The following is a 21,815-nucleotide window of genomic DNA, read 5'->3' on the forward strand; positions in this document are numbered from 1 at the left end:
CCCAGCCTCGCAAAATTAGCAGCTCTGTAGACCACATAAGAAGGATGCTGCCCTGTGTACAGAAAATTCCTCACCACAACGGCAATATTAGTGCGAACTGCACAAAAGTCTTAGATGGTTAAGAGTCAGATTTAGGAACTTTTCCAAAGGGTCCAGCTTTAAGGTAAATAAAAGGCAGAGTCGGAGCTGTTCTCGCTGCTCCTGAATGGCTCTGCCTCAGTGGTGCTGATGAGGGACGACGCGAGTCGCTACTCTACCATGCCCCGCCCTCATTGAGAGAGCGGGGATAACAGTGATGCAAGGCAAGGCATGCCTCTGAGAAGCCTGCAACCGATTCACAGAGACCGGACCAGGATGGACTGTACTCCTCATTTATAAGTCTGCATATGTTCCTCAACGCTCAGCTGCGCATTTTGGTTTGAGTGCATTTTCAGCCTTAAACTCTCTTGAGCTGCTTCTTTTTCGGTTTTTGTTTCATATTTATTTGATGGTTTTGGACCCAAAAACTCGTAGTTTTTCATACTCCAAATGCTTCGCCTACCAGTCTCGCTTTGCATGTGGGTATAATCGTTTTGGGGTTTTTTCAATCTGCGTACAGGTGCTTAAAGAGAAGCGGTTGCACAGGAGATAGTATTTCAATTATCTTTTTCTCTTTTTTAAAAAGAAAATCCTCTTTATCTCTTGGAAGCTCATCCACTATATTTCTTCCACAATGGCTGATGCCAACGCTGAATGCAATATCAAGGTGTTGTGTCGATTTCGTCCGCTGAACCAGTCCGAAATTCTTCGGGGAGATAAGTTCATCCCAATTTTTCAAAGAGAAGACACCGTCATCCTCGGGGTAAGTTATTTGTAACGATTCCTTCTTTTTTGGGCACCTTTCCATGCAGTCGATGGGCGCTGGGGGTTACACTTATCACCCTACACTCACGTCAGATACTGGCCAGACTGAAGACTGGAAGCTTAAGGGCTTTTGACAGGGATCAAACTAAGTGTCATCCCCATCACTACTATCGATATTTCGATTAGCATGCCGCATCATCAGTGTGTGCGGCTGCTCTGCAAGGCTTTCAAAAATCTGAGAGCAGATCAAGTCTCCTAGAAGAAAAAGTCTATAAATCAAAAATGAGGAACAGCTATTTAAAATTCATGCTTGCAGATGATTTGGTAGCATCTTCTTGTTTTTCAATCCAGAGTCACTTAACTCCCCATAACCCTCATCATCTCTGAAATATATCCAGACCCCACCTTTGTGATCCCTCTCAGTTTCAATGCTCTTTCTTTAGACTGGTTTGCTGGATTTTGGTTGGGTAACATGCAGGATTGATTAATTGATCTCCCCGCTGATGTATGGTGTAGTCAGATTTTAATGCATTGGTGAATTACCAGGTCCTGCAAATCTAATGAGAGTCATAATTATCCTCCGTTGGTTGCTTCTGATCAGTAAATGGATTTTGGCCTTATTTCAGTACAAATTGAATAGAGAACGATGAATACTGTCAATGCTTATAAGCAGTAATAGAAACGAACCAAGCTATAGAATATTCAGCCTGATGGATGTGTACCTGAGGCTGAGGTTAACAGTGTGAGTGTGATCCCACAGCAGTGACATTTTAGCTGAATTAATTGAATGCAGGGGGGAAGACTTGAGTGTGAATCATGAACATGTGAGCCAAGGCTAACATCCAGGCACACATACATCTATAAAGGAATTGTTGTGTATGCAGAAATTGACATGCATACATTTAGCAGATTATGCACATTAGACATACATGTCATACTCCAAGCACAGCAGCTGCTTTCCACTTTAATGCACAAGACCCGCAAACACAAAGAGAGAGTGGGAGCAAAACCCACACCCTTTAGGCCTGAGGGTTGACTTCAAGTAATGACTGGGACGGCAGAAAATTCCTATCAGCTTACTTTATTGTCTCTCTCACACACAAACCTGCACAGCTTTGTGGGGTTGATATCCATACATGATCGTCTTATCTTGGTTGTAGCAGCACAACATCCGCAGCATACTGAATTATCACTGTCTTATGTGTGAATTACCACATTATTATGAGGAATATGTGGATGCCGGTTTGATGTAACAGCTTGAAATCTTTAATTCTGGCATAAATCATTACAACTGTATTTAACTGTATTTTGGACGTGTTGGAGGAGAGCAGAAGAATAAAAACGTAATTCTGAAGTTATTATAAATGGTGTTATTCAGTTATTTAGATTTTACAGAAAGTGTTGGATCACTGAATTGAATTATGTGTCAAACTGAGGAAACACATGCAGTTTGATATTTATTTGCCTGCTGTTCATGATGCCTGAAACTGTTTGTGTGGAAATGAAGAATATATCACTAGTTGAGTGTGATCTGTCACAGGAAATAACCTGCTGTTGTTTCCTGTCAGTACGTATGGTAGCAGGAAGCTTCAAAAGAATAAAGATGATAACTTCTGGAAACAGAAGCAGGATGTTGTCTACTTGTATAGCAAGTCATTTTGTCTACTAACTGCCTTTCACTTTCCCTCTTTTCTGACAAATGTAGTCACAAAAGCGTATGTGCAGTTTTCTTTGTGACTTTAATCACTTTGGAGACGTATTTATGTAAGAGGTTTTTGGATGTGTAAATGTACTCAAGGTTTATATTTTCCTTCTAGTATGAGGAAGCTATAAAAGAATATGTCTCCTGGTAGTTGAAATGTTGTCACATTGGATCTGTATTTAAAAGTACATCAGGAAGGCTGGCAAGCTGTAAGGACCCAGAAGGAACAAGTTAATGCTCACATTGTGATGCCTGATAAAAACTGGGCTGTGTGATGGCCGCACATTTGTCTGCTCGCGGAAGGCTTCTTCTGGAACTTGTTAACTGAAGTAGGCAGTGTTTGAGTTGTTGAGTGATGGTTCGTCTGCAACTTAGTGGCAGGCTGGAGGAGACTTGAAAAGATTAAAGATTGCAGAAAATAGTGTGCTTATTTGCTCTGGGCTCATGAGGGAACATCTCTGGGGTCTCAACACTGAGTGATGAGGTCTGACTACAAGCGCAAAAACACTGCACAAAATAAACAAACAAAAATGAATAAAAGTTCAATGACTGAACATAGATTTATAGAAGCATATCAAGATTAATCAAGATGTCAAAACAGTGAGAAACTCCAAATAACTTCAACAGTCTAATTGCCACCTTTGGGTGCATGACCATTCATTTTGGAATCTTACTAGAGACAGACATTTGGTAACCATGTCATGAGGTTCCCTATGCCGTGTTTTTTTTCTGCACAAACCCTTTTAGGAATAGGGCTTTTGTAGCTTTGCTGCTTGGACTAAAATAAATGTTCATTTGTTTTGTGGCAATACTTATTCAAACAAGGATTATTTCAAGATGGCAGCTCATAAATTCAACTTGTCAGTCACAAACATTTCTTCTATCAAAGATTAAATCATCTTGCCTGGATGATAATTGAGTTCTGCTGTGAAAGTTTCCTGTTTGCACCCAGTAGACACGAAGCACCATTAGCATTCAGCATGAGATGTGCGTCTGGCCACATGATGAATTTTCAGTGTTTGTGTCTCCACCGTCTTCTTTGCACTAATCACTTCTCAGTGTTCCTCATAATGGCCAACTCCGTTAGATTGCTGCTGCTCAGGTGCATGTCAACCTCAGTATTTGGAGCAGCTAGAGCAGAAACCCTCATATGCAGCATCCGTTTGACATCATCAGTGCAGAATTGATTTAATTTCTCTACTTGTGTGTGGTTTAATAAGCAGATCTGCACATCACAAAGTTGTGGCAGACATTCTTCTTAGCAGCTCCATGAGGCGATTTACCAACATCATTTTTCACTTGCCTTTCTCATTCTAATAACAAAAGCTGTACTCCACTGGTGTGATACAGAAAATAAATAGGATTATTGATATTTTTCTCTCAGGTCTTTTTTCATCGTCACATTCATGACTACCTGTAGAGCCCAGCAGGGTTCTGTGGCATGTGTGACAGTAATAATTTCTCAGCCTGTACTGCTTCAAGGCATGGCCTTTGTGTTTGCTCCACAGTGGAGTGACACAGCTGTCTCTTGTATTTCACTGTCTGCAATAATGCAGTGTCACAAGGGCCAGATTGTCCCTCCTAATCTTCTGGCAGGCAAAAACCACCGCCACGATGAATCACGCTTTCAGTTCTATAAATAAATAAATGATCAGAGAGACTTCAGTGGCAGCAAGCTATGGAGTTATTTTCCTTACTTGTTCTCTGCTGCTGAAATATAGATGTCACATGTCATTTCTATATGAGCTGTCTATGCGCTAAGTTTATTGAAAATGGAGCGTGTTCTTTAAAGCATCATTCCAGTAGCAAGGTAAGATAAGAAGAATCATGTTACAGATCTGTATGAAATCCATTTTATTTCAGACCTCCACTATTCATTGCATATTTCTTATATATAGTATGGTACTTAAGCTGCAGCAACTTTCAGAGGCTCGCTGGCACTCCAGAGGATAAAAAAGCATACATTTCTGTATGATGTTGTCAGTCTCTCACATTGTTATGGGTAAGTTTTCGACCATTATTTATTACTACATTGCTTGTGTTCATTGAGGTCTGCATTCGTTTTATGCTCAGCTCTCTTAAGGTCCAACACAGCGTTACAGTTGTTGAGGTCTGGACTCGGACTGGATTGCAACAACACCTTGATTACTTTCTTTTTCAGTACCGTATTCTGCTGTAGATTTCAGCTATGTGTGGGATCATTGTCTTGTTCCATGACCCAGTTTCAGCCAAGCTTTAGATATCAGACAGATGGCCTCACATTTGACTAGAATATTTTGGTATACAGTGGAGTTCATAGTCAACTCAACGACTGAAAGGTGTCCAGGTCCTGTGGTTACAAAACAAGCCCAAATCCTCACTCTTCCAGTATGATGGGTTTGAGCTGATTGGCTGTGTTTGTTTTCACCAAATGTGCTGCTGTGCATTATGACCAAACGTCTCCACTTTGGTCTTGTCTGTCCAAAGGACGTTGTTACTGCCATGTTCATTTTAGAGAGTAGATGCTTTCTCCTGGTAACTCTTTCAAACAAGCCATACTTATTCAATCTTTTTCTAATTGTACTGTAACCGAACTTTAATATTTAGCTTGCTAACTGAAGGTAGTAGAGTCTGAGATGAGGGTTTTTACAGTTTCTCTGATTACTGCACAGTTTAATCGAAGGGTAAACACGCTGGGATATCCACTTCAGGGAAGATTGGCAACTATAGTGACTATTTTCAACTTGTGAATGATATGGCATTGTGTTGACACACTTCTTAATTCTCCAAACCAGCAAACCGGTTATACACACCTCTAAACACTTCTGTATTTGTACAGGTTCTTATATTTCCTGATGATCAATCAATCAAGTGGATTTGATTAGCAGGACTTGACTGCCACATAATCTCTTAATTCTTCTGAGAGCAGTAGAGGTTTACTTGTTTTTTACACACTGCTTCTTGATTTGGTTTTATTAAAAATGATTTTTGCTCAGTAAATAATGACACATTGTAATATGTCATGTTATTATTCCTCTGAAGTTGTATTTATCTTTCTGTGAGTGAATAAGAGGAAAAATCTCCATAATAGATTTACGTTGGAATGTCTCTTTAAGTACAAGTAAAGGTTTCTTTGCTATTCTGCATCCCTTTTTATCTTTGTCCATACCTGTAAAGGCTGTAGATACATTTGAATGAGCCAGTATGAGAGCAGGGTTGGCCTCACTTAGTTACAGAAAAGAGCAAGAGAAGTCTCTTCTTTCATTGGTTACATAGCATATGTAAACTGTATGTTGAATGGCCTAATCTCAACACTGACCAGCCCCATCATCACATGCTGCTTGATTTATATTTGTTTTTGTTGACCATGACAGATGGAGGAAATACAATGAAGTGGGCCAATCCATCTATGCTAGTGAATCCATCTGAAATGTGTGTAATAAAAATATATTGATTTTCCTATTTTCTGCACTCCATTTATAATTACATGGATTATCTATCAATAGCTGCTGCTCATGCACATACTTACAAGTTGTCCAGAGTAGCTGCATCGGCTGCTGTTTACATAGCAGTGAAGTACCTATAAGTTCATGAGTAAAGAATTATCAGTCAATAACAAGGTTATTTCGTCCTTAAACTCTCAGTTGGCATTTTAGCTTTGCTTTTTTCACAGTTGGTTATTGTTTTTTAAAATCTCTTTCTGAATTCTCTGTGAATGAATTTAAGCCTTATGGTGTGTTACTGCACTAAATAGGCATGTAATGTAGTTAGAAATGTGCTTGACTACTTATTAGCAGCCACTTAGTCTCTAAGATGTCCATGATTTCTGATGGACTGTAGCTCTTTTCCCCATCCTTCAGATGAGAGGTGATTCTCTTTTCATCTCCTCTCTCTGTCTTCATTATGTGCTGAGGTAGAAAATAGGAGGGGAAAACAGCTGCTGTTGAAACAAACTGTTGAGAATGCGTGCAACATGCAAAGTCATCTATCTGTCTCTTACCTTTGTTATTTATAGTTCTCCTGGAGCTGTTTCTCCCCAACGATATACCATTGCAATAGCTTTAACTGTCTACAAAAAAAACAGAATCACAAATGCAGGTCCAGGGGCTCCCCTGCTCTCCTGCCTCTGTACACACTTTAGTGCTCTAATTCTATCACTGCAGAGCACACACCCTATCCAATTAGGCATTGTAAAGGGATTGCAGCGTATGGTCCAGGTCTTCACTCATTTCTCATGTTTGTTGCGGAGCATCAGAGCTGCTTCATTTTGGTATCACACCTCTTCTTCTCCCTCTTTGTTAGCCTTGTTTCTGTTCTCTTCCTCAGGATATACATCACTGTAGTTTTCTCTGTATAAAGCTGTATTTCATGGTGGAACAAGAAAAACTCTGCTGCTCATTTCCTAATGACTCAGCAGTGGTTTTGGTAAGAATTGGGAGAGGAAGCTCAGGTCTGTCTGTCATCTTGTTAATTTTGGTGGAGGCTTCAAGCAGATTTTAATAATGTCAACTGCCAATCAGAAGCCCAAATATTACTGGCGCATTAAACTTTTCTGTTTACTCTACGCTGCCTTAATCGAGGATATATAAAATGACATTCAAATGATTTCTTTAGACATAATTATCACCTGTGCTGTATGGCTGTATTGATCTATTTTATAATGTTGTAGATCTCAGCTATCTACCAACAAGGACTGCCGGCTATCCCACTCATATGTTATACTGGCACCAATTTAGAAAGCAGCCATACTCAACATAAAATTAGCTGCCAGCCCATATTTATTTTTGCTCAGTGTGCAGGAGTGTCATGGTTAGATAAGCTCGTGCTGGTTCGTAAACCCCCCCCCCCTTTATGACAGAAGTGAGCTGTGACTACACTAGGCTTTTAGCTCTGGGGCGTGTAATGGACCATCCTCTTCCAATTAGTCATGGCCTTGCTTGGGATGCTGCTTGGTTCTTGTGTCTGCCCTCAGCATCTCTGGGCAGCACATCATATATGACCGCACATGCTCACACACGTGTTTGCACATCCAAAGACCCTGAGCAGTTGATGCTATATTCGCTTGTTAATAGGAGAAACAAGGAAATTCAAAGGAGAGGAATGGAGCACCTTGGTCTTCTGGATACCTAAGATTTCTGTGTCCTTTCATTAATCATGTTTCACTTTATTGAACTGACATTTGACTGCACAGACATCCAACTCTGCTTTAAAGACATTTTCGCTTGGCGTTTTTGATCGAAGCTAATCTAATTTTCCGTGATTTTAGGATTTCAGTCAAGCTGCAATAGATAAAAGAGAATTGGAAAATGTTGGCAAACACAGATTTCAGGTTATATTGAATGTTTTCCTAGCCATGGATTGGCCCGTGACTTTGAAAATGCTTTACTTCAGGCTACAGCACTGTGATGCTCTCTGTGGCTCCCAGTAGTTACATCTATAATAACAACATACAAATCTTTCTGTGTCTTTTCTTCACTTCTTCAAGCTTCCAAAGTTTTGAGTTAATTACTTTTTACACAGTTCAAACCATTTGCTTCTTTTCTGGAGGCCTTTTATTATGCAAATTGGCTTGGATCAGCCACCAGTTTTGGTGGAGTTACAGAAAAAATATTAACCATGTTGTTGATTAATACAGAAAACTGAAATAGTTGGCCAGTTCTTGTACTTAGATTGCTCCATTTTCAAACCTGCCAATGCCCCCCACCTCCTCCCTTTCTCCCTCCACAGCTTCACTGAGCTTGGTAATTGCTTCCAGCACAAACAAGTTGATAGAAAAGTGTGTTCAAGTTGCAACATCTCTACAGCTTCTTTCACTCTGCCCTTTCATCGTCTAATTTATTATTCATTCTCTCCCACATGTGGTCATTAACAAGGCTCCTTCTAATGGTGTCATGCAGATCGTTCAGATACTTACTGCATGTGTCTTTCTCTTTGCTCCTGAGGACCAGTCATAGTATTAAGGCTTGGATTCAGATTTAATTTGAAGAGAACAAAAAGACCACAGAAGACCCCTTTTCAATTTGGCAGAATTAAAGCTCTCTCTAGTTGTTTCATTATAACATTGCGGCATAGCTTTTAAATCAGACCGTTATTACTGGCCAAAATTCAGTCAATACATTTGGCTCATGGAGTTCTTTACCAATTCAATTACTGGTAGAGCTTACTCAATGACTCAGTTAAGAGGTTTCTTACTTAACAAAAAGAAAGAGGTGTGTTTCTGTGCAATGTTTTTACCCTCCCAAATGACACAGTGTGTCCGTTCCTTAAAGAGAAACATATGTGATGAATTTAGCACTGCCTGTTCCCTAAGTGTTATTAAGTGCTGATTGAATTATCTCACACAGTCTGAGCAGTATTAATACTGATGTACAACGCTTTTTTCAGCTAAGCTTACTTAATGAAAAACAAAATTCATCAAGTATTAAATACTGAATGTTTTTGGCTTTTCCCTTGGTACACTGAAGCACTGCAGACAGAGACAAAGCTGCTGTCAGGAAGCATCTTGTATCGTGTATGAATTAATTTTGACTGCATTTACATAAATGCAGGTTGAGCTAAAAGCTGGTAGCTGAAGGCTGAAAAAGAGAGAGCAAGTGTGAGGCCAAAAGAGCATGATTATTTAAATGACATCAAAAATCCCCTCTGAAGGGAAGGACAGCTGGCTTGGCTTTCTCAGGTTGTGTAATTGAAGCCTTTGTTCCAGACTGAGGTTGCTGAGGTCCCAATTTATGCTGGATAACTCCTTTCTTCATCAAAGTTCATTCTGGTTTTCTGTGTGCTTTCTGTAATTCTATAAGATAAATAAACTGAAAGTGCATGGAGGCCCATCAATTGTGACACTGCAGGCAAATACTGGAATATCTAAAAAATTATGAGGTGTCATAGCCGTCTGTGACAAGGGTTTGCGCTCTTCCTTTTGTACTTTACCTTCTGTCTCTCATTCTATCTCTCACAGTTCCGCTTTGTTTGAGCAAGGTATTTTTTTCTTGTGCTTTTTCATCCCAGGTTGCCCTTGGCTTTTTTCTTTGGTGTCTGATTTAGCTTTTTTTGTACCATGAAGAGAGTAGGGTTGGGATTTTTTTGTATCTTAGTGCCAATTTGATACCCGAGTTTGAATGCAGATAGTAAAATCTTTAAATGACCCTGAAAAAAAACATTAGAAGTCTGAGTCACAGTCATCAGTAGACTTTTGTGTTTTCGAAAACAAGCAGGATTACAACTTTGCCCAAGAACATTTTGTTGCGTTAACTTGGGTGTGTATCTGTATCATGGCAGTGCTCTTTTTTTAAAAATGATTATAATAGCCTCTTCCTGTGGAGGAGCCAATCAGCTGACATTGGCTGAAAATCAGCACTACATTCTGAACATGTTCCCAGTGCATAACAGGGGTAACAGAACACATTCAAGCTACTACCTACAGCTATTCTAGAAACCAGTTAACCCAACATACTTGTCTTTGGACTGTGGGAGAAAACCCATGAAACTTCTGGGAGAGCAAGTGTCACAGACCGTGAAAGCACATGAGGCAGATGCAGGGTCGTATCAATAATACTATTTTATTTATACAATAATTACTGATAGTCTTTTTTGCAGAGCAAAACAATGGGCTATAAATTCCTAACACACTCTCCTCAATATCTATGAAGAGGAGATTGTGACTATAAAACTTATCAAATGAAAATTCTCTCCACGTTAGGAGGAAAAAACAAAAGCTAAAGAAATTTTACAATTTAAACTTACCTCTCTCCGAACCGTCGGAGGTGGTAAGTTCACCTGTTTAACAAAACAAAAACAGAAAGAGACTCCTCCTAATGGAGTTGCTAAAAACTTTAAGGATATAAATGAAAAACACTCCACTAACGGAGATACTACGAGCATGAAAAATGCCAAAAAAAAAAATCACTTGGGTTAAATCTATGACTATCGAAAAGGTACAACAGAAAATCACTCTGAAAGAGGACCGCATCAATAAACAAGCTCTATGGATTACTCAAGACTGCGGTCGCTGTGGAGGCTAGAGTGAGAACGCTTAGAAAGACAAATTCAACACACTGGCAATGAGACAAGGGAAGACGCAGACTAAATACACATGAGGATCCCAGGGAACCAGGTGGAAACATTTAGGGTGATCAGGGTAGACACTCAGACACATGACACGGGAGGAAGGACAAGGTATCTGAAACGAGAGGAATGGTTAATACTTCAAAATAAAACAGGAAGTGACAAGACAAGGTAAAAAAAAAACTAAGAGTGTTTACGAGACCTGACAGCAAGTAGTCTCCAAATGCAAAGGTCCAGAAAGCTGAGAAACTGAGATCCAAATTGAGAAGATTCAAACTGAGCAGCGATTTGTACTATTTTAGCTTCCAATACTCTGTGCTACCAAAGCCTTCAGAAGATGACAGGCAGGTCAAGCTGTGGTGTGTGTTTGAGTACATTAATATACAACGAAGTGCATTGTTTTCCAAATAAATTCAGTGCAGCAAAATATTAATATTTATATATTTTTAGAATCTTTCATTCTTTTGTTGGCTGTTCTTCATCACTCTCTATTATTTCTGTAATTTTCTCTTGACATTTTAGTCACAATTTGCGTTCTAATAAGGTACTCAGTCTTACTGTCCACAACAATGTTGATAGCATTCCAAATCTTTCCACCCCTCCTCCTCTCTCGTTTCTTAATTTGCACATCCTCAATCCCTCTCTTCAGCTCACTTTTCAGTTCAGTTCCCAGATGCCAGTAGAGAAGTAATAGGCTGAATATTACATGTGAAACAGCTGCATTATCTGGCTGTTGTTTCATCACAGCTTGCTGTTAATAATCCTACGAGTAATAGCAGTGCATGAAAAATTAGGTTTATGCTTTCAATACAATTTACAATATGGTGGTAATGTGAACATATGACACACGTTCTAAATGTACTACCTGTGCACCCTCAGGTGCAGCTCCTGCCACAAGACTTCTTTCTCCTCCAGATGCTTTTAGAGATTAAAACTTTCTTCAAGATGTGTTTTAATCAATTTCCAGGTCACTGACTAGAGGATGAAGGAGAAATGATGAGGAGGTACAAAATAGAGACACAAAACAGTTTACACAGATAGTTTCTCTCCTTCATCCTGATGAATTATGCAAAACATTTAACTGTTAATGGGAACTAATTGCTCCACTTCAGTGCCTGGATCTTTTATAAACAACTTGACAAAGGAAGATAAGCTAAACTAACTGATGCCTGTAAGATTGAACAATAGATCACGGTACCAAAGCTAGTGATGAAGTTAAAAAGCCACAAAATCTGCTGTGATAAAAACAAGATACATCCACAAGAAAACTCGATGCTGAACAACCACCACTGGCTCTCTGCATTCAGACTTAACTACTGTATATTTTAGGCACTAAGCTGCTTTGCCCCCGAGGCACAGAGCCAGTCGCCAACTTGTCAGCAGAGTGTATAGGAAATACAATAATGTTTGGTAATAATGTGTGACTGGTGTGCCTTTGCAGTTGTGAGGGGTTTTCTGTTGTCAAGAGAACTACTAATGATGCTGTTATCTGGGGCTCGGTGCCTGATTAGCTTGACAGATGAGGCAGGCATTGGCTGCCTGAAGTCCTCTCTCCTGTCAGTGTGGCTGTGCTTGTATGTGCATTTGTGAGTGTGAGCAGAGAGAGGAGAGTTGACGAGTTTGTGGGTTATACTGATTGAGACAAACACTTTCACACTCAAAGTCTGATAAAGGAAAAGAGGACCTCACCTCCTCTGCCAACACCAAACCACTGCAAATCAGCAATGATGCAAAAAAAGAAGCAGCACTTTGTCTGATTGAGAGCCCACCAGTATGTTGGAGGACAAAAAACACATGTTAAGTCTTCTCACACAGCTCTTTATTTAGTATATATATCTTTATATAGTGGGAGTGGCACTTAAATTTAAAACTTGATAAGAGGAAGAATGTGACTGCAAATGAAACCTCCCTGAATGGGAGCTGAATGTGTGTGTGTCTATAATGTCTCTTTGCAGCAAGTACTGCAGTTGCTATAGATTCACCACATGCAGAAAGGGTGTCGTATCTTTGAAACTGTCCTCAGCATTTAAATGAACTGATCAGACATTAAAAACAGTTTGCTGGGAAATGCCCTTGAGTGGCCGTGTGAGTAATGTGTGTTGTCTGTTGGAAACAAAGGTGGATGTTGCATGAGGTGATTACAAAGCTGGGAAACCTCTCAAGGAAGAGGTCAGGGTAGATGGAAGGCACAGCAAAATCAACCAGGTGACTTTGACACAGGACAGGACAGTTTGCAGGATATGTGCCTGCCGTAGTTGGCCTTGTAAATCATTGATTTGTTGAGACAATGACCGCAGTCCACTGTAGAGTTTCCCTGGAATCAAAGTTGTTTTCACAGTGAATTTACTTTTAAACATGCAATAACCAATCAGACTGCAGTCTTCATTACGTGTTCTGTCTCAAATACATTTGGGATTTTTTCCTGTGTAAATGTTTCATGTGGGATTTAGTTTGTTTATTATCATTTACATTATTACAGTTGACTGATATAATTTGTGCAGCCTGATCTCATAATAAGGTGTAGTCGTTGATTGCCAATTAATGTTTTAGGCTATAAGTCTGGACTATAAGTCTGGCACCTAATGGTGTAAAAAGACACAGCATAATATGTTCATAAGAACATGTAAACGGTGCCCAAAGCCATCTGTTATTTATATGCATGGCCTTGAGATCATGTCAGCTTGTGGACAAACAAAACTTTTTTTTAACACTTTTTAGATAAGTGTGAAAAACACGTTGGTATCCAGATGACTAGATACTAAACATAGCCTGTGTGTGTATATCATAAAGGACCAATGTTTAGTCATAATTCATTTCAAGTCATTTTTGTCCCAACAAAAAAAGTGTGCAAATAACTGACACAAAAGTGTGTGATATTTGCCCTTATTTTGGTTTCTTTTATTGGCCTGAAACTACTCTGGCAATTTCTGCCTTTAAAATAGATGAATGTTTTATCGCCACTTGCTAACATTTCTGGTCTGTTAATTGATTGGTCATGTATGGAACAGTGTTCTTTTCAAAGATGTTATGAAAATTATTCTCTGCACTCATCACCTCCTACAACTACACTATAATCTACATAATAACCTCTGCGAACTATGTGTTTCAACGTCCGCTGACCCCGCTCTGTCACTTTTTACGAGGCCTACCACTTTGTGGCTGAGTTGCTGTCGTTCCCAATCACTTCCACTTTGTTATGATACCATTGACAGTTGACTGTGGAATATTTAGTAGCGAGGAAATTTCACGACTGGACTTGTTGCACAGGTATCATCCTATCACGGTGCCACGTTGGAATTCACAGAGCTCCTGAGAGCGACCCATTCTTCACAGATGTTAGTACAAGCAGTCTGCATGCCTAGGTGCTTGAATTTATACAACTGTGGCCATGGAAGTGATTGGAACACCTGAAGTTCGATGGGTTACTGAATACTTTTGGCAATAAAGTGTACACTTGCATAGCCAAAACCATCTCCAAATCTTTTAAGAGTGACCTGACTTAAGCTTAAAGTTCTGGCATAAGAGGCAAAAAAACACTTTGCCCAAATGTATTGCTTGTAATGGATCATAGCTGACTTGTAATGGATCATAGCTGGCTTGTAATGGATCATAGCTGGCTTGTAATGGATCATAGCTGGCTTGTACAGCGCTTATCCCAGAATGCAGCGACGGTGCCAAGGCAAGATAGTGTTTGAGGGGAAGTTGTTTTAGTGGAGCTGATGGCCAAACATGCAAAAACATCCTGCTTGACAGCAAATGTTGTAAATATATTCTTTGTAGGGCTTTTCAATCATTCGCTGACCAGGCATGCACATCATATTTTGGTTTGTTTAAATGACAAATAATCTATCAAACAAAAAAAGGAAATCCAAAAACAAAAGAAATTTTATACAAACAGCCAAACTAGAAACAGAAAACAAGGACATAACTAGACAGAATAACCACAGGGAAGAGAACAACAAATTGGCAAATGACTGAGAGGACCAGAGAGCTATAAATACTTGGAGGATTAAAGAGTTGAGTGACAGCAGGTGAGTGACTAACAGGAAACGTGTGAATGGAGACCTGGGGGCAAGACCAAGACAACTGGGGACACCTAGGGGTAATAATAAGATTAGATTAACAAACTAAACTAAGGACTTGGTCGAACAAAAGGTGGAAACTAAACAGGACACAAACAAAATACAAACTCTTATGACAAAAGCAAGAATGCAACAGAATCTAACGCAGAGTATTGAAGACCAAATCAAATCTGCATAACATCCGCTTGTTAATCATCTGATCTTGAAATATTTTCCCGTAAGTCCAGTAGACTTAACCAGTTTTGCCTAAACAAAACAAAAATGTACAATAGCAGCAACAAACAGAAAAGGATCAGTTTAAGTTTAGTAAATTTTTCCCAAAAGTCAGTAGTGTTATAAGCTAGATTCCTTGCTCTGATCAATTTGCCGGTTTCCTATTTTAAAATCAATTAAAAGCTAAAATAGTTATTGATTAATTATTAAACATGAACGATCTAGCCATCTGTCTAACACAGGATTCAAACCTTAGTTTCCTTGTGAAAGATTTTTGGAGACATTCATTCACATTCAAACCACAACCATAGCTCAGAGAATGTGAGGGTGCAAGGAACCTTTTTATTTAGATCTCCTTCATCAGCTTAAATGGACAAAACACCCGTGTGAAACAGATACAGTGGTTATATAGGTGTGGGGCTCATGCTACCCATTTTAAGTTTCTGAAATCACTGCTAAGTCTAATCTTTTATTTTCTCAGCAAATTTTCTGTGGCTCCATGACTAAGGCTTAGGAAAGATCAGGGGTGGCTTTAAATGAGCCTGTCATACACGGTTTAAATATATGAGGTATATGAGTGTGTGCTCCTTTGGTTGAGAATATTCATATCTGTGGCTACAGACATGCAAATTACCAAATTTACTTGCTGGTGGTGAAGCTGCTAAACACTAATCCAATCTAAATCCAACAACTCCTGCAGCTACACTTCATTAATCTCTTCTTCTCTTATTAATTCTTGTCAGCTACGTTTCTTACCTTCAGTCCATTGTCTTGTTTTATTTCTCCAGTTCTTTCCTTTGTCATTTTGGATATTTATTGTATCTCTTTCTCAGTTATTTGTTACTGTTAAAGGATTCTTAAACTTTTCTAACCCTTCTGTCTCCTTCTATTGATTATGTTTATCTCATAATTTTACTTAGAAGGCTCTTCTTTTCACACCACAAATGGCTCTCACAGTTTCTGTTTATTGCTGCAGTTCGTTTGTGCTACGGTTTCCCTCCCGCTGCCTCTTTGTTTCTTGGCAGACGCAGCAGATTGCTGGCTGGACAGGCCATGTGGGTGTTTGACATGCCACACAAAGCTCAGGGCCATGAACAATGTCTGCATGTACAAGTATAAATCCATTATTTGCTCACAGGCATGCATGGGTACACAAAGACACACTTACTTGTGTTTAAGCATCCTTTGCTTCCCTTTCCAGCATTCTACATCAGGACCTAGTCACATAATTGAAGAGACATCTGTTATATTATACAAACAGACAAATAAGCTGAAGTGTTTATTCCTGACTGGACCGACGCACTTGGCAGAGAGATGGACATGCCAGTGAAGAGCCTACAGGATGTCTAATACGTGTTTGCTATTATCATATATATGTAGAACAGATTAACGCTTTAACGGTGGAGCCAGTGGAACAAATGATTGGAGAAGCGATGTTTTTTATTCAGCTTATATAACTGACTCCCCCTACCCCCCACCCCCTCCCACCCCCTCCCACCCCACCCCCCAATAAAGACCATCTCATGATTTCTCACTCCTCCTCCTTCCCTCTTGGTAATTTGGCCTGGTTTGCATGTGCATTCTGTGCAGCAGTACAAAAGTCACATAGGGAACTGAGTCAGTTCTAATCACTTCTAATGGGGAGCTTGTTTGTACCTGCAGCTGTGATTACGGCACTTGAAAGCAGCAGCAAAACAGCTGAGCTCCTTAAAGAGTGAAGATAAAATACATTGAAAATGAAGCTTGATTTTTGTCATGAACAAATTATTTTATGCTAAGTTAGAAGTGTATAGTGTGAGAGTGAGAGGTCATTGTGCTACATTTTTTCTTGCCGCAATTTGTCTTCCCGAAATAGATTGGGGAAAAAAAGGACTGTGTGGTGTAAGAAAAACATTTGAATTTTCTCTGCAGATCATTTCAGCTAATCTCATTGTTTCCTGTCTATAGCCTATACCAGTAGGTGTTTAAACCATTTTACCTTGTACTCTGGTTGGCTGAACAGCAGGAAGGGAAAGTTGTTGTATTAGAAATATCAAATTTATTTACAGTGGTCATTTTCCTAGAGTGGCCATGCTAAATCTATGCAAAAAAGACTCTTGCTGATCTGCTATTGTTCACCTTCACTTGTTGATACTGACCAAAGTGAAGAAGCTTAGTATTATGTCACTGTGTGGTCACAAACAGCCACATTGTTACTTTGAGCTGTGTTTCACAGTGCTGGCTATCTTTTGTGCATATGTGGATTTGGTATTGTGTGTGTAGCCACAAAAAATGTGGCGATGGCCAATGAAGGCACAACTATTTGGCCTAATGGCGGTGTGAAAAGGTCTAGTGTGATAAACTAGAATGGCCTGACGAGCGAATTCTTCACCAAGGCCAATTATCTCTAAATTTTCAGGAAACTGATACAGGTCTAAAAAAAAAATTAATGACCTCTTCTTTTCCCAAGTTTTTGCCAAAGCTGGCTGTTGCAGTGCATGTAAGAAAGTACCCAGATGGAGAGTCATGAGGAGACAGGCAGGTGATGAATGAGACAGAATTTAATGAATTTAAAAAACACACAAAAGGCACTGTAGAGCAGGGGAAAATATGACAAAAATCCAAGGTGACATCGAGACAGGCATGAAACAAAATTCAGAACAGTTTATGGGATGATCTGACTATCAACAAAGGAATTCTGAGGAGTATATATACTGAGAAGAGTCATGAATAATAAAATACAGGTGCGGCATAATCAGCAAAATGATACCAGCTGTGAACAACAAACAGAGGAGGCAAAACCAATGAAATGCACAAGGGAACAAGCTCTTAAAGAATAATACAGGAAGTAAAGGTAACTAAGGTGCAGAATAATGGACTATCAATCAGTTAACCCAAAAGCCCCAAAACTAAGAGACAATGCCCAGATAGAAGACGGCAAAAGAAGAAAAAACATAGAACGACATGACACTTTCTGACCAACGGACAAACAAATAAAATGAAACAAACATAAAGCATGAATGTCGTTTCATTTTATCTGCAAATGTGCAGTTTGTTCCAGACTTTTTTCCGCAGTTGCTGTTCACACGTGCGTCACAGTAGGAGATTTTCTTCTGGAGATGTGAGGAAGGGGATGCGATGGAATGTCTGTTGAGGGCACAAAGGATGTAGGACATGATTCAGAAATTATGCTGCTGAAATCACTGTGCTTTCTTTACAACACGTTGAGAATAGCAGATGAGGTTCATTGTTGTGTTGATATGAGTTCTGCATCTTTCTGAATATATCCAAAACAATGATGAGTGAGTGGAAAGGAACATACAGGTCAGCAGAAAAGAGAATGATGCAACGACTCTTACCAGGATGCATACACACTCTCTCACACAGGCAGTAAATTCTCTGGAAGGCTTGATTTCTTACGTTGTCTCACCCACTGATCTTCTGAAAATGGTTAGAAGGGAGCTTGATGGAAATCTCTGCAAGAAGTCCAGACGAAACATTGCAGACAGTGGCGTTCATAAATGTCACGTCTCCAGAAAATCTCTGGAACATTTCAGGAGTGCAGTCAGAGTTTGAAAACAGCTTTTGATACTTTATTTATCAAATAGAGGTGAAAGCTAAAATAACTTCTGTTTTAGATCTCTGTGTGTGTCCTTTAATTAAAGATTTGAGTTTTAATCACTGAGTCATTTTTTATCGATCAATGAACTCCTACCTGCAATGGTGGAATTTTTTATTTTTTTTGTCAGACAATTGCAAATCACTAGAATTCAGAGTGATAGAAAAGCATAATAAATGCCCTCCTGAACTGAAAAGGAAAACATATTTATGATATGTTGTGAGTCTAATTGCAAAACCAGCCATCACCAAAAGCCTGAAACAGAATGTATTATTCAAGACCCTGATAAATATGTGTACTTGGGGATTTTGTATTTAGCTTCTTGTTGACTGTGTCATTTAGACCCTTGAGAAGCAGCAGGGCCCATGTGTAATACTTAGAAGTGCAGTGGATTATTGGTGTATTTTATCTGAGACTGATGGCGGAGTCGTAATTATGGGTTAGTATATCCCTGTTGGTTGTCTGCATGTGTTTTAACCAGATGTGGCAGCTTTCAGTCACTGTTTTCTCCATCATCATCAGAGCTTGTCTGAATGTTGGACTTAGTAGTGGAGTCTGGCTTATTTAAGGGTTAGTCTGTTTTTAGCAGGTACCAATCAAATTAATTGGTTTAGTGGAACTGCAGGCTTTATATAAATGACCATACTTCTGATTCTCTCTTTACATAATAAATTACTTTAAAACATCTGGCTTGCTGACTTGCTTCACAAGCAGGCAGAGTTTCTGGATGAATAACTCAATATTCAAAATAATAAATAATGTTTTTTTTCTAATTCTCCTCTCTTTGCGCATTTTCTCATGCTGTCGTTCTCACATGGAGACAGTGGTTTTAGGTAATCTGATTCCATCTGCCCTGCCTGAATTTTCACTCGTTCTCTCCATCCCTTCAATCCATTTCTTCTCTATATTGCCTTACTTCACTCTTGAAATCTTTGAAAGCTTCTTCTAATGACTTCACCTCAGAGGAGTGTCTGTTAGCCTCTCTTGGGGTCAGACAGCTTTTTACCCAAAGCTCTATGCAGCACCACTCTCATCAAAACACCCACTGCCTCTCAGTAGAACAAAATCCAAACAGGGGTGTATGCTGTACCTCTAAAAAGGAGACAGATGGGCCTCTTAATGTGATTTGTCCTCTGCTGTTCAGACACAACGCTCGCACACAGAACGAACACAGCATCCATAGAAAGTTCACAGTGAGTAAAGGAAATATTGATGTGGTCCCTCTGCAAAGTGACAATTTAGGTTTACATATTGCCTTAGTAATAAAACAAGGGTGTATAAAGTCTCCCTCATTCTCACACACAACCCTGTGCTCTGGTTTAAAAACTGTCTCTACTGGATTTTTAAAGCAAGTCACAGGAGACACAGAGGTGCTGACACTAATCTAAAGAACTCTGCAAGTTGTCTGACTGTTTGTGTATGTGTGTGTTGGCCTTCACAGGGGAAGTCATATGTGTTTGACCAGGTCTTCCCTACCAACACCACTCAGGAGCAAGTGTACAACGCCTGTGCCAAACAGATTGTCAAAGGTGAGTCACATAAATCGTTTGCCTCTTGTTTTCTAAAGATGCATGAATGACAAGGCAAGGAAAAAGCCAGCAGATCTTTCATTAGCATATCCTCCATAATCATGATCTCCATATCGCCTTTGTCAGTTTACACTTCAATCACTGGTGCATGCAGCAAAAAACACATTTCCGTGAGTTGTTGTTGTCACACGACCTACATCTATGAGCAGTGAAACTGATACAGATGGTGAGCCTAACATGCTTTATATTATATCTCAGATTAACAGTACCAGTACACCTATTGCACTGTTTTGTGAGGGTGTATTTCAACCTTATTATGATCTATTTCCTGTATGCTTTAAATCATATAACCTTGAGTGGTTTTTATTTTAGGTGATAATATTTCTAATGAGGGAAGATGTGTCCTAAATTGATTGATATCTTATTACAAGTTATTGATAAAGTATTTGATTACCTGACCTCATAAAAAACACAAAAGTGATTAAACTGACACTGAAGGGCCACAAACTGTGACATGCCTTTCAGACAGATGCGACACTTTTGCTTGAAGAAGGGCATCAAACTCACAAGTTAAAACATTACGAATGGGTGAAGAAACACCTGAACGCAAAATTTTGATTCAGGGCACCCCCCGAATCAGGTGTCAGTGAATTAGAGAAGGGTTACTATTGTGTGCTGCTATCATTAAAAAAAGACCTATTTGAACCTTTTTCTGGTTGACAATGGACTGAAAATCTACTCCCAAACCTGCTGCCAGTTTTTTGGGAGATGTTCGTTTAGACAGAAATGGTTTTAAGGATGACTGAATATTGGTATGTCCCTGTTCTAGGGTTCTACTCCTATGAAAGTTCAACATGAAAAGATAAAAAAAGCTCACAGCTGCCTTGGATGTGAAGTTTTCGAGAAGAAACATAATTAATTTAGTCACTGATGAATTTTTAAAAATACCAAAAAATGCTAGGAAATTATATTTTTTTGTTAACTTAGAGTAATTACTCTGAAATTGAGAACAAATTAGTTGTGAAAAACTGTTTTTGAATTTAGTTCAATAATTGTGCACACTAATCATTACCTACTTCAAAAATAGTTTGTACTTCGGGCTGTATTTTCCTCTGAGAGAAAACAGAAGTCTCTTTTCCATTTTTTACCATTCAGGTAACATTTTAGATTGGTTGAAAGCATTTTATTTGCTCAACAATGAAATGAATCTCTGGAAAAACACAACTTGCTTAATATATGTGCACACAGTGTATATTCAGAAGACCCCAGATCAAACGAAACCAGTACCCTTAAGCCCTTTCCCCCTCCCTCCCTCCATCCATCCCTCCACGCAACTCATTTTTTCCCCTGTTAGGATTTTGTTTCTCTTCCACCTTCAAAGCACGGAGCTCCGGTGAACGAGTTCTTGATGGAGCATGAAAAGATTGATTTGGTTTTGCTTATAGACTGTGAGATTATAATGTTGGCTGGGGAAAGATCAAATAAAAAGGTAAGATGGACAGCAGCTAAAGGTTGAAACAAAAATCAAGGCATTTAGCAAAACAAAAGAGTGAGTTTTGACGGTTGAGTTTTGTTGTGAAGAAAAAAGAGCGACAGAGCAAGAAATGTCAGAAAAAGAGCTGGTCTGATGACACATATTATCCTTAAGGGTCTTTCTTGCTATTTGTGCTCTGTCTTCCCTGCTGTTTCATTGTCTTCCTCTCACTCTCATCCAGTCTTCCCACATGCCTGTTTCCCTCACTGGTGACATCTGTGGTTTTAGCAATCTAAACTCCTGCTGCCTTTATTTCCTTTCAAAGACACACTCT

General features: G+C 39.3%; 1 protein-coding gene across 3 annotated transcripts in view; it reads left to right on the forward strand.

The window, feature by feature from the left end:
- The first annotated feature begins 308 nt into the window (after positions 1–308).
- The window catches only part of kif5ab (kinesin family member 5A, b), a 61,475-nt gene continuing 39,968 nt past the window's right edge, over positions 309–21,815 (forward strand). For all 3 annotated transcript variants that reach the window (XM_072381833.1, XM_072381831.1, XM_072381832.1), the window contains exons 1-2: positions 309–841; positions 19,920–20,007. In XM_072381833.1, the coding sequence (XP_072237934.1) occupies positions 713–841; positions 19,920–20,007 (217 nt within the window). In that variant the 5' untranslated portion in view covers positions 309–712. The remainder of the gene's footprint in view (positions 842–19,919; positions 20,008–21,815) is intronic.

Source organism: Leuresthes tenuis, unplaced genomic scaffold (genome assembly GCF_036924035.1).
Source record: "Leuresthes tenuis unplaced genomic scaffold, fLeuTen1.0.hap1 SCAF_3, whole genome shotgun sequence".
NCBI lineage: Eukaryota > Metazoa > Chordata > Actinopteri > Atheriniformes > Atherinopsidae > Leuresthes > Leuresthes tenuis.